Raw genomic sequence first — 13,959 nt, forward strand, 5'->3', positions numbered from 1 at the left:
CTCCTAGTAATCCACCTCGACGAGAGGCATAACGCTTGGTGCGCCTTGGCTGGAGCGCCGCAGCACCAGTGTGGACGCCCTGGTCTGTTAATGAACTCTGATCAGCCTCCAGAAGTGTCCCACAATGCCTGTTCTAGCCTCTCTGGTCATCACTTTGAACTCTACTGCCCTGCCCTCTGGTGACCAACTGTCAGACCCACCCTTTAAATTCTCTGGGAATTTTGAAAATCCCCTTCCTATTTGCTCAGCAAGGTGTGGAATGCTCTCAGTAAATCTTTCCAGGTGACCATGCCTCCACGCACCACGCGATCCCCAGTATGGAGCAATGGCGAGGTGCTGGACCTCATCAGTATTTGGGGGGAGGAAGCTGTTCAGTCCCAGCTGCGTTCCAGCCGTAGGAATTACAATACCTTCGGGCAGATATCAAGAGACATGATGGAAAGGGGCCATGACCAGGACGCACTGCAGTGCAGGATTAAAGTGAAGGAGCTGCGGAATGCCTACCGCAAAGCCCGCGAGGCAAACCGCCACTCCAGTACTGTCCCCACGACCTGCCATTTCTACAAAGAGCTGGATGCAATCCCCACCTCCACTCAGAGGACCACCATGGACACTTCAAAGCCCAGTTCAACAAGGCAGGAGGAGGAGGAAGAAAGCGGGAGCGAGGGTGCTGAGGAGCAGGAAGACACCCCGGCATCCCTAGATGCATGCAGCCAGGAGCTGTTCTCAAGCCAGGAGGAAGGTAGCTCGTCGCAGCGGCTGGTGCTTGGAGAAGGACAAATACCAGAGGAGGTGCCTGGTAAGTGGCTTTTATTTTGGGAAGGAAGTTATTCGGTGTGGGCTCTTAGGGCAAGGAGGGTTAGGGCTGCATGCATGCCTAGATGTGGAATAGGGTGTTGATGTGCTCTCTCACATCATGGTAATCGGCCTCAGTGATCTCTTAAAAGGTCTCATGCAGAAGCTGTGCAATGTGCTTCCGCAGGTTCCTTGGGAGCACTATTGTACTCCTTGTCCCAGTCAGGATAACACGTCCACACCACTGTGCCGTGGGGGGCAGGAGGACCATTGCTGCACACAGGCAAGCTGCATATGGGCCAGGGCGGAAGATGCACTGTAGTAGAAGACTCTCCCTTGGTTCCCAGGTCACCCTCAGCAGTGAGATATCTTCCAGGACAAACTCCCGTGGAAAATGTGGGGACAGTGCTCAGTATAGGGGCCTGCTGAAGCTGTTGGCTCTTCCCCAAGGCACAGAACCCCAGAGGACAGTACAGCTGTGAAACAATCAGTCATGCTTGGCCCTGTGCTTACTCACCATTTTGGGGCTCCTGTGGGTTATGTGCTCTCACTTTGGTAATGGTAATTTCTGCTATTGTGTACACTGTGCTTGTCTTTAAGTATGGGCGAATCATTGCTCTGTCTGGAGTGAACAATCTGCCTCTGTTAAGTGTTGCATTTTGCCTTTACAGCTGCAACCTTGAGATCTCAGCTGTCTGTGTTATCACCGGCCAAAAGACTCCAAAGAATTAGGAAGAGGCCATGTAGAAGCAAAGAGGACACGCTGTATGAATGAAAATCAAAAAGCGCAGGAGTGGAGGGAGAGTGAAAGGAGGTTCTGCAAGCAGAATGCGGAGCGCCAGCACCAAAGCATGGAGCGGCTGCTAAGCATTGTGGAGTGCCAAGCGGACTCGATCCAGGCACTCGTAGCCATGCAGGCTACCGCGCCCACCCCCTGCCCTGCAGCCCTTGTCCCAAAACTCTTTCCCTTGTGCCCCCATGTCACCTCCAACCCACTTTCCCCAACATCCGGGTTCTATCACCATCAGCTGCCTCCAAAACCTGTAGCTTCACCACCCAGCCCTGAAAACTATGACCCTTACCCACTGCACTCAACCCCTATCACCATGCAGTATAGCCATCCTGAAGTGCAGCACTCATTGCACAGCACTCCAGACGGGAAGGCTGAATATGAGAACAGGACATATGCAAATCTGTGATTGAACCGTTCCCCAACCCACCCCCTTGCCCTTTCTGTTTCCCAAGCAGTTGTGTTTCTTTTCAATAAATGAATTTTCTTTTAAATAAATGGCTTTTTTAGCTTTGAAAACATTCTTTATTACTGCATTAAGTAAAAGATACCTTAGCCCAGGAAAGCAACAGGCACTGCAAGTCAGTGTAGCAAACACAGATTCCTACTAACATTGGAACCACTGCACTTCACTCCCGTGCAGGGCACCAAACATTAGTGGTGGCTTTCAGACTCAATTTGCTCCCTCCAGGCATCCCTAATCCTTGCAGCCCCGCGCTGGACCCTCTAATAGCCCTGCTCTCTGGCTGTTCAAATTCAGCCTCCAGGTGTTGAACCTCCGAGTTCCATGCCTGAGTGAATCTTTCACCCTTCCCTTCACAAATGTTATGGAGAGTACAGCATGCGGATATAACCGTGGGAATGTTGTCATTGGCCAGGTCCAGCTTCCCATACAGAGAGTGCCAGCGGCCTTTTAAATGGCCAAAAGCACAATCCACAGTCATTCTGCACTGACTCAGCCTGTTGTTGAACCGCTCCTTGCTGCTGTCAAGGCTCCCTGTGTAGGGTTTCATAAGCCATGGCATTAAAGGGTCAGCAGGGTCTCGAAGGAGCACAATGAGCATTTCGACTTCCCCTAGGGTGATCTGGTCTGGGAAGAAAATCCCGGCTTGCAGCTTCCTGAAAAGGCCAGTGTTCCGAAAGATGCATTCATCATGCACCTTTCCGGGCCAGCCTGCGTTAATGTCAGTGAAATGCTCACGGTGATCCACAAGCACCTGGAGAACCATGGAGAAATATCCCTTCTGATTAAGATACTCAGAGGCTAGGTGGGCTGGCACCAGCATTGGAATATGCGTCCCATCTATCGCCGCTCCGCAGATAGGGAAACCCATTTGTGCAAAGCCATCCACAATGTCATGCACGTTACCCGGAATCACAGTTCTTCTGAGCAGGATGCGATTAATGGCCCTGCAAACTTGCATCAACACGATTCCAACGGTTGACTTTCCCACTCCAAACTGGTTAGCGACTGATCAGTAGCTGTCTGGAGTTGCCAGCTTCCTGATTGCAATAGCCACCCGCTTCTCTACCATCAGGGCAGCTCTCAGTCCTGTGTCCTTGCACCGCAGAGTGGGGGCGAGCTCCTCACACAGTCCCATGAAAGAAGCTTTTCTCATCCGAAAGTTCTGCAGCCACTGCTCATCATCCCAGACTTGCATGACGATGTGATCCCACCACTCAGTGCTTGTTTCCTGAGCCCAAAAGCGGCGTTCCACGATGGTGAGCATGTCTGTGAATGCCACAAGCAATCTCGTGTCATATGTGTTACGCGAGTCGACATCATCGTCGGACTCCTCACTGTCAGTTTGTATCTTAAGGAGTAACTCAACTGCCAAACGTGATGCCCTGGTGAGACCCATCAGCATACTCCTCAGCACTTCGGGCTCCATTCCCGCCGAACGAAAGGGAAGACAGAGCACACAGTACAAAAAAACGTTGAAAGATGGTGCCAAATGTGGACAGAAGCACAGGGATTGTTGGGATGTGAACCGATGCATCACAGGGCATTGGGACAGGACCCACAATGCCCCGCACCCCACACCCCCTTCCCATTCTGGTGGTGTTGCTTGTGGGAAGAGGTGCTCTGTGGGATAGCTGCCCATAATGCACTGCTCCCAATGCCGCTGCAAGTGTCGCAAACGTGGCCACGCCAGTGCACTTGCAGCTGACAGTGTGAACACACTACAGTGCTTTCCCTGCTGTGCTCTCCGAGGGCTGGTTTAACTCATAGCGCTCTACATCTGCAAGTGTAGCCATGCCCTAAGGCTATGTCTATACTGCCCCCACGGTTCAGACTATGGGGGTGTGAATAGTAGGATGCACCAAAGTGCTGTGCTGTAACACCCCTGTGTGGATGCTGTGGATGTGAACTAAAAGGTTCCTAGTTCAGAGTCTACATTAATGCAAATTAGAAACCATTTAGTTCACATCCGTAGCATCTACCTGGGGGAATTACAGTACAGCTCTTTGGTGAGTGCTGATATTCGCACCCCTATAGACTGATCTGCAGGACAGTGTACACAGCCAAAGTTGCAACCTGAACTATAACATAATCAGCAGTTTTAAAATGGCAAATCATTACATTGGGATAGGGTAACCAGATAGCAAGTGTGAAAAATCGGGACAGGGAATGCGGGGTAATAGGTGCCTATATAAGAAAAAGCCCCAAATATCGGGACGGTCTCTATAAAATCAGGACATCTGATCACCCTACATTGGGATGTGATATCAAAGCTGTGCAACTCAGATGAAACACTGCTCTACAACTTACAGAAATGTAACTGAGGTCAAAATGCACCCAGCTCTCTCTTTTGAAGACTGAAGTACCTATGGCAGAACAAAGTAATGATGGAAGCGCAAGGTCATGTCCTGCAGAGCATACTGCAGCCTTAATTCCCTAAATAGTATTAGCTTCAAGGTGATGGAACTTTGGGCCAGACAGCCTGGCCCTATTTCAGCATCTTAGGTCACACACAGTTAATTCTAGTTGAAAATTTTAGCACATTTTCAGTAAATACATGATCATAACCAGAAGGAAAACTGATAAAGACAGCAATGGAAACTAAGGAACCAGTTTAATTCCTGAGGACAAAACATATTCTTTTGTACTTCCTCTCTGTTATTCACAGGTGTGGGATCAACTAAGGCTATTATGCATGAAAGACAATATGGATCAGATTCTGATTTCACTTCCACCACTGTAAATGAGGAGTAAAACCACTAATGTCTGATTCTCCCACCACAAGATATAGATAACTCCACTGATCTCAAAGGGAGTTATTTGTACCTTGCATTAGTAGAGTAGGGCCCAGTGCTCTGGAGTCAATAGTTACTCCAGATGTATTACTCATAGAATTGAGATCAGAAGCCAACCTCTGAGCTGTATAACATATTTATTATTATTTCATTATATTTTGTGGCTTTGGTATCCCACCCATGGAATGCTTATACTGGAAGGAGCCATAAATGATAGTGAAATCAAAATGTGACTTTTTGTTGTTCTTCTTTTTTATTTAAAAAAAATAATCACAGAGCAATATCTAGAAACTGCCACAGTTCTGGCCTAGTAAAATCCACAGTCATGTGCAAGTTTAAAAAAAAAAAGGTATCTTCAAAAAATTAAAACTGCCCAGGAATAGGAGATGAGATAATGTGGGGCAATGTATAAAGCAGGAAGAATGGCAGAGAAATAGTTAGAGTAGCAATAAATGAACTCCAGGGTGGAGAGGAAAGAGCAGCTGGAGAGGAAGTCAGGGACAAGCAACAAGGAAAGAGGTTGCAGACACTAGCGGAGCAGCAGGAAAACAAAAGTCTTGGAGCAAACAGAGTGTCAGGAGAGGAGACTTTGAGTGTGGAGTCATTAGTTGTGAAAAACAATACAAGCTAAGAAAACTGACATAACGAGTCTCTTTGTAAGTACATGGAGGTCTTAGTGGCTGATCCAATTGGCCCACTAAAGTCAAGGGGAGTCTTTGGATTAAGCACTTGGGGCCAGATTTTCAAAAGGTATTCAGGAACCTAAAGATTCAGATAGGTGCCAACTTTTACAACAACTTAATAAGATTGTAATATATGAATAAATTAAAGACAAGTCAGCTGTATACTAACACACTGAGCACTTCCATAAATTTCTTGACATCAAACAATGTGTTTAAAAAACTCCATACATTTTTTTCCTCACGTAATATCTACAAATTTTTTTCTTGAATTCACACATAAAAACAAAACCACAGGGTATCTGAATAAAGATGTGCATGCATAGCTCATGGTTCTACAGACACCACAACCAGGTAAGCCTTGCTGTCAGGATCCCTACCATAATCACTATACTCCTTTGGGTGTGAGCTTTGCTTTAGGCTATGATCCTTAAACACGTACATAACTCTGCTATTCTGAGCAGCCTCACTGATGCCCAGTGGGGCTCTTCACATCAGTAAATTTCTGCACATGCTTAAGAGTTTGGAAGATCACTGCCTGCACTGTTATTTGTGTAGCATCCTTTGTATAGTATTTGGTCTTGTAATTATCCTGTTATGATAAATGTTAGCATGCATTTTTGTGTTGTTTCAATGCTTTTAGATTTCAAATGAGCCTGGTGCCTGCCTGATTAGGTTTATGTGAGTCAGGCATCTTGTAAGCACTTCCCATTGCCTGTAGAAGCCAAGAGATCCATCTCTGGGGAAGTGTTTGGTGATGTAGACGAAACTATGATTTGAGAGACCTGCACATCCAGCTGGCCCCATAGCACAGTAGCCATGAAATCTCTTCATTACCTATACTATCTTGGATCCATGCCAACAAAGAAGCAAATCTCAACTTTTTAAAGCTTTTTAAATCATAGGATGGGGTTGTACCAACATTACAAGTGTAGGTAAGATTCACAAAACCCCTTGTAATTGAAAAAACAAAGATTTTAAAACACTAACAAAGTAGTCAGGAAAAAGACATCCCTCGGAGAAGTAAATCCACAGCAGCAGCTAGGCTTTTTCATCTTCTTGCATGATCTTAATTCCCTCAGAAAATCAGGCCCCTTACTTAGGTACCTACATTTTTAAAACTTGTCTATCACAGACCATATTCTCAGGAGATGTAAATTATCATAGCTCAGTTGACTTCCAAGGAGCTATACCAGTTTACACTACCTGAGAATAAGGTCCCACTTCTCTTCAAGATTTCTACATTCTGTCCAAAACCTCACTAAAGGCTCACTTCAACAAAATGTATGTTTGCTTTCCATGGCCTAAAGCCTACATAAGATAATACTGCCACCTTTACGGAATGTCTCCACAAGGTAATACTGATGCCATTAAGGGTCACAATGGACACAAAAGTTATTGTTTATCTTACACCATAACAGAAGCACGTTAACCAACCTCCAACACAATGTTGTAATGTATCTGGAGCTAGATTCACAAAGGGACTTAGGAATTGTGACACTGAGTATCACAACATCTAACTTTTATGTGCCTAGAAAACCACTGAGCTTCACAAAGCCTGAATTAGGTGCTCAGACTCCCTATACTACAAGCGGAGACAGGCACCCAAGAGTGGGATTCACAAAAGCCAGCATGCTGTGCAAGAAATCACCTAACCTAGCCCATGGGGGATGTAGAGGAGAGGGGTGTTCCCTAAGCCCTGCCCAACTCAGGGAGTTCGGTGTCTATATCCAGGAAGGAGGGAGATGCCTATCTCTGCCTGGGAGTTTCAGCTATGAAACCTCTCCTGGATTCAGGCATTTGTTGCAAGAGGCCAGGGGAAGAGGACATTCTTTATAACTGTTAGCCCAGTGTTTAGGGTACTTACCCAAGATGCAGGAGACTCATGTTCAATTCCTCTTCTGTCTAATGAGAAGGCATTTGAATAGGGGTCTCCCACCTCTCAGGTGAGTGTCCTAACTACTGAGTTGTGGGATATTCTAATGTGGGGCTCCCTCAATCTTTCCTGTTGAAGGCATTTCACTTTTGATAAATAATTAGAGGGTCACTAGAACTAGGGGACTGGATCCTGGGTCTCCCACATCCTGGGCGAGTACGCTTACCACCAAACTATAGAGTCATTCTATCCCCCTTACTCCAACTGATTTCTGTGAAGGTAGGCATGAAACAAGAAATCTGGAATGCAATAATAGTGCAAGACTCCTATCGGGGATAGCAGACAGTAATGCACCTGAGCACATACTGAAATATGACAGCAAAACAGGCCAATACAATTTAGGGCTGAATACGCAGAAATATCATGGAACAAGGAGGAATTAATAAATCATAGAATATCAGGGTTGGAAGGGACCTCAGGAGGTCATCTAGTCCAACCCCCTACTCAAAGCAGGACCGATCCCCAATTAAATCATCCCAGCCAGGGCTTTGTCAAGCCTGACCTTAAAAACCTCTCAGGAAGGAGATTCCACCACCTCCCTATGTAATGCATTCCAGTGTTTCACCACCCTCCCAGTGAAAAAAGTTTTTCCTAATAGCCAACCTAAACCTCCTCCACTGCAACTTGAGACCATTACTCCTCGTTCTGTCATCTGCGACCACTGAGAACAGTCTAGATCCATCCTCTTTGGAACCCCCTTTCAGGTCATTGAAAGCAGCGATCAAATCCCCCCTCATTCTTCTCTTCCACATACTAAACAATCCCAGTTCCCTCAGCCTCTCCTCGTAAGTCATGTGTTCCAGTCCCCTAATCATTTTTGTTGCCCTCTGCTGGACATTTTCCATTTTTTTCACATCCTTCTTGTAGTGTGGGGCCCAAAACTGGACACACTACTCCAGATGAGGCCTCACCAATGTCGAATAGAGGGGAATGATCACGTCCCTTGATCTCCTGGCAATGCCCCTACTTATACAGCCCAAAATGCCATTGGCCTTCTTGGCAACAAGGGCACACTATTGACTCATATCCAGCTTCTCGTCTACTGTAACCCCTAGGTCCTTTTCTGCAGAACAGCTACCTAGCCATTCGGTCCCTAGTCTGTAGCGGTGCATGGGATTCTTCCATCCTAAGTGCAGGACTCTGCATTTGTCCTTGTTGAACCTCATCAGATTTCTTTTGGCCCAATCCTCTAATTTGTCTAGGGCCCTCTGTATTCTATCCCTACCCTCCAGTGTATCTACCTCTCCTCCCAGTTTAGTGTCATCTGCAAACTTGCTGAGGGTGCAATCCACACCATCCTCCAGATCATTAATGAAGATATTGAACAAAACCGGCCCCAGGACCGACCCTTGGGGCACTCCACTTGATACCGGCTGCCAACTAGACATGGAGCCATTGATCACTACCCCTTGAGCCCGACAATCTAGCCAGCTTTCTACCCACCTTATTGTCCATTCATCCAGCCCATACTTCTTTAACTTGCTGGCAAGAATACTGTGGGAGACCGTGTCAAAAGCTTTGCTAAAGTCAAGGAACAACACGTCCACTGCTTTCCCCTCATCCACAGAGCCGGTTATCTCGTCACAGAAGGCGATTAGATTAGTCAGGCATGACTTGCCCTTGGTGAATCCATGCTAACTGTTCCTGATCACTTTCCTCTCCTCTAAGTGCTTCAGAATTGATTCCTTGAGGACCTGCTGCATGATTTTTCCAGGGACTGAGGTGAGGCTGACTGGTCTGTAGTTCCCAGGATCCTCCTCCTTTCCTTTTTTAAAGATGGGCACTACATTAGCCTTTTTCCAGTCGTCTGGGACCTCCCCCGATCACCATGAGTTTTCAAAGATAATGGCCAATGGCTCTGCAATCACATCCGCCAACTCCTTTAGCACTCTCGGATGCAGCGCATCCGGCCCCATGGACTTGTGCTCGTCCAGCTTTTCTAAATAGTCCCGAACCACTTCTTTCTCCACAGACGGCTAATCACCTCCTCCCCATGCTGTGCTGCCCAGTGCAGTAGTCTGGGAGCTGATCTTGTTCGTGAAGACAGAGGCAAAAAAAGCATTGAGTAAATTAGCTTTTTCCACATCCACTGTCACTAGGTTGCCTCCCTCATTCAGGAAGGGGCCCACGTTTTCCTTGACTTTCTTCTTGTTGCGAACATACTGATGAAACCCTTCTTTTACTCTTAACATCTCTTGCTAGCTGCAACTCCAGGTGTGATTTGGCCTTCCTGATTTCACTCCTGCATGCCCGAGCAATATTTTTATACTCTTCCCTGGTCATTTGTCCAATCTTCCACTTCTTGTAAGCTTCTTTTTTGTGTTTAAGATCAGCAAGGATTTCACTGTTAAGCCAAGCTGGTCGCCTGCCATATTTACTATTCTTTCTACACATCGGGATGGTTTGTTCTGGTAACCTCAATAAGGATTCTTTAAAATACAGCCAGCTCTCCTGGATTCCTTTCTCCCTCATGTTATTCTCCCAGGGGATCCTGCCCATCAGTTCCCTGAGGGAGTCAAAGTCTGCTTTTCTGAAGTCCAGGGTTGTATTCTGCTGCTCTCCTTTCTTCCCTGTGTCAGGATCCTGAACTCTACCATTTCATGGTCATGGCCTCCCAGGTTCCCATCCACTTTTGTTTCCCCTACTAATTCTTCCCGGTTTGTGAACAGCATGTCAAGAAGAGCTCTGCCCCTAATTGGTTCCTCCAGCACTTGCACCAGGAAATTGTCCCCTACACTTTCCAAAAACTTCCTGGATTGTCTGTGCACCGCTGTATTGCTCTCCCAGCAGATATCAGGGTGATTGAAGTCTCCCATAAGAAGCAGGGCCTGCAATCTCGTAACTTCTGTCAGATGCCGGAAGAAAGCCTCGTCCACCTCATCCCCCTGGTCCGGTGGTTTATAGAAGACTCCCACCATGACATCACCCTTGTTGCTCACGCTTCTAAACTTAATCCAGAGACACTTAGGTTTTTCTGCAGTTTCATACCGGAGCTCTGAGCAGTCAGACTGCTCTCTTACATACAATGCAGCTCCCCAACCTTTTCTGCCCTGGTAATCTCTTTCTATAAAGTTCTACGGTGGTTTCTTTCTATTTGGTTCTGGCATGACCACACTTGAAATGCTGTGCACATAGCAAAGCACCTCATTGACAGAAATATATTGACAAAGTAGAGGAAGTTAAGAGAAAAGCAATAAAAATTATCAGAGGGCTGGAGGAAACCATTTTTGAGGAGAGATTAAAACAGTAAATATGTATAAGATGTCCAAGTGATACTAGGGGGAAGAGAGGAGACATGACAAGAGTCTACAAATATTTATAGTGTGTAAACACGAAGAAGGCAGAAAAATTATTTAAGGGCAGTACAAGTAGGTATAACTAGGAGCGACAACATAAAAATTACAGAAAGAAAACTGGAGGCTGAAGATCAAGAAAACTCCTGGCAGTATTACTGTATATTAGAATGTGGAATGAGAAATGGTAGAGAAGAGAGAGAAGTGGTAGAAAGCATCAGTATTTGAGACATAAAAACTAAACTGAACAAAGTATTAGAAAATGTACTGTAGGGAACAAGCCTGAACTGACGGGGAAATGCATGACAGGATGGCATAACAAGCCTTTCCATCTCCATAAGTAATTTTTGGGATTCCATAAAACACCACAAAGCTGCAATGCAATGTCATGGCATCAACCCTATTCATAATGTCATTAGGAACTTATTAACAATTTCATCATAATTTAAGATGAAAGAGAAAAAGCTGATTTTGTCAGTTAAATTTTCCTTGTAGCATGCAGTTTAATAAAGTTAAAGGGCTAATTTATGTTTATATCATGTGTTCTTACTGAAAACATGGAACCGGACACCGTTCAAAGACACAGCACTAGCTATAGGGTACAAAAATAATATCAAATTAATCCTATAACCATAACAGCACCTAGGGAAATATTCTCTAAAGTTGGGATTTACAGTATTAATGTCATAATGGCTGGTTTTACAGAATATTGCACAGACCCACTAAAATAAGATGGATGGCAAAGACACATGGTAAGATTACCCTTCGTCTGGTTTTTTGTCTTGTTGTATCCCTTTGTCTGGTTCCCAGGTCTCCATGGTGTGTTGCTGGTTTTGCATAGAAAACTCTTTCTTGCAATATGAACTTGCTGCTCATGCAAGTTCACATTGCTAGTCCAAAAACAATGAGGAGTACTTGTGGCACCTTATAGACTAACAAATTTATTTGGGCACTGACTCATCCAGCACCTCTGGTGCTCTGCTCTCCATGCAGGCAATCAGAGGTAGTCAATCAATAGCCCCAGAAATGTAGGAGCACCATAGTTAAGTGCTCCTTCAGCACAAGCATACCATGTGGGTTAGAAGGAGGTAAAGAATGATGCAGCAGAAAGGGGAATCTGGAAAAGGGAGAAAAGTTGAGTGGGGGCAGATGAAAGGGGAAAGAGAGGGAGGGAAGGAAGGAAGGGCTGAGAACAAGGGGGGAAAGGACTAAAAGAGGACAGAGCAGGGGAAGAGAAGAGAATGGTAGAGCTGGCAAACGGGAAAGGACTGTAAATCAAGGGAGACCAATTGACAAAGGGAGTATGGCATAGGAGAGTGAGAACAAGATGGTGTTCGGAGCAAAAAGGACTTGGGTAAATAGAAAGTAGAGAAAAAGGAATACAGGACAGTGGAGAAGAGAAGTACTAAAATGGTATGAAAAGGGAGAATAAATAAGAGGATAAGAGAAACAAGTGGGGATAAGAGAGTTAACTGGGGGAAGGTAAAAGGGAGAGGATAGGAGGGACTAAGAGATCTGCTAGAAGATCTCACACTGATTATCGTGCTTAATAACGATTAAGAACATAAGAATATAAGAATGGCCCTATTGGGTCAGACCAAAGGTCCATCTAGCCCAGTATCCTGTTTTCCGACAGTGGCCAGTGCCAGGTGCCCCAGAGGGAATGAACAGAACAGGTAATCATCAAGTGATCCATCCCCTGTTGCTCATTCCCAGCTTCTGGCAAACAGAGGCTAGGGATACCATTCCCGCCCATTTCGGCTCTGTGTTAGAAATATATAGCTTATTCTAGGGGATGCAGTTTAGTAAGAGGAACAAGGACAGGGGCTTTATTAGGGCTTGTCTACACACCAAAGTTGTACTGCTTTAACAATACCAGTCTAGTTAAAGAAGTACAGTCCCCCTACTGTGGATGCAGGTCATATTCATATAAAGGTGCTTACACCAGTACAGCTCATTCCCATACAGGAAGGGAAATAAGCTGTATCTGTATAAAGAACCTTTATACTGGTCTATCATGTCCACACTAGGAGTTGTGCCTGCATAAGTATTCCAGTAAAAAATCACTCCTAACCAAAATAGTTATACTGGTACAAAAAAGTGTGTAGGCCAGGCCTTGGAGTGAAGAAAGGTGGGGCTTGATCCAAATTTTGCATAACAGAAAAGTGGCAACCGTAGCATAGAGCTGAAGAGACCTCTAAATTGTCTTTGTACAAATGTAGCTGGTGTTGAGACCAAACAAAATTTCAGCACAGTACCTAGAATCTTTGACAGGTCTAATCCTGCGAGGCATTTCATCAGAATATATGTCATGTGTCAAAAAATACATGCAAAAATTATGTTAGGATGATTTCAGTACTTAATTTTTGACTAAGAGTCAAAATTCTAAATAAAAACCTTCACAGCTGGGTTAAAACAATCAGTTAAGCATTGACATTAAAAACACTAACAAATTTATATATGTAGTTGTTGGTCATGAGATTTGGGGGTTTTCTGAAGTGATAAACAGAGTAATGCCCATACACATCTCACAAAATAAAAATATATTCCATGCTTCAATCTGACATTTGTGTGTCATTATACTACAAAAGTAGAATACTCACAGGTTTTCGAGTTGGTGTGACTTGAACAGAATGGTAAAATTCTGGCTGAACTCTGCTGTTTTTCTTGATTTTTCTTTTCCTTATGGAAGTTTCTTGTTCACTCAAGTGATGTACTTCCGCTAGAGGCTGAGTTTCTTCAAGGCGAGGTGCTACACGTCTTCTAGCATGACGAGGACTTGGTCTAAAACCCTATGACATAGAAAAGGCAATAGCAATGTTTGACAATTCTCAGAATGCAGCAACATAACAAAAAGAAATATCGTAGAGGATTTTATTAATTATTAGGATTAGAGACAAAACACACTGACGATGAAGGTTTACAAATATTGTAATAATAAAATTACCATGCAGCAGTAAAGGAACATTGTTAAGTAGTTTAGGCATCACATTCTCTCTCTCTCTATATATATAGATATAGATTATAACTATTATAGGCAGAGCTGGTTGTTACATCTTTAATTAAGATTGCTTAACATTTTTCATTATAAGCCTATGTTTTCAGTTGCTTGTATCTTTGCCAAACTCTATTCAGATTAAAGTTTTCTATACCTGCTCTCTGCCTCAGGCTGAATTGTTTTGGAGAATTCCAGCAAAAATGGTTCAA

At 44.7% G+C, this 13,959-nt stretch overlaps 1 protein-coding gene across 10 annotated transcripts in view; it reads right to left on the minus strand.

The window, feature by feature from the left end:
* Window positions 1-13,959, minus strand: part of DST (dystonin) — a 485,843-nt gene that overhangs the window by 446,556 nt on the left and 25,328 nt on the right. For all 10 annotated transcript variants that reach the window (XM_048845229.2, XM_075126480.1, XM_048845239.2 and 7 more), the window contains exon 3: window positions 13,356-13,544. In XM_048845229.2, the coding sequence (XP_048701186.2) occupies window positions 13,356-13,544 (189 nt within the window). The remainder of the gene's footprint in view (window positions 1-13,355; window positions 13,545-13,959) is intronic.

This window comes from Caretta caretta, chromosome 3 (genome assembly GCF_965140235.1).
Source record: "Caretta caretta isolate rCarCar2 chromosome 3, rCarCar1.hap1, whole genome shotgun sequence".
Classification (NCBI taxonomy): domain Eukaryota; kingdom Metazoa; phylum Chordata; order Testudines; family Cheloniidae; genus Caretta; species Caretta caretta.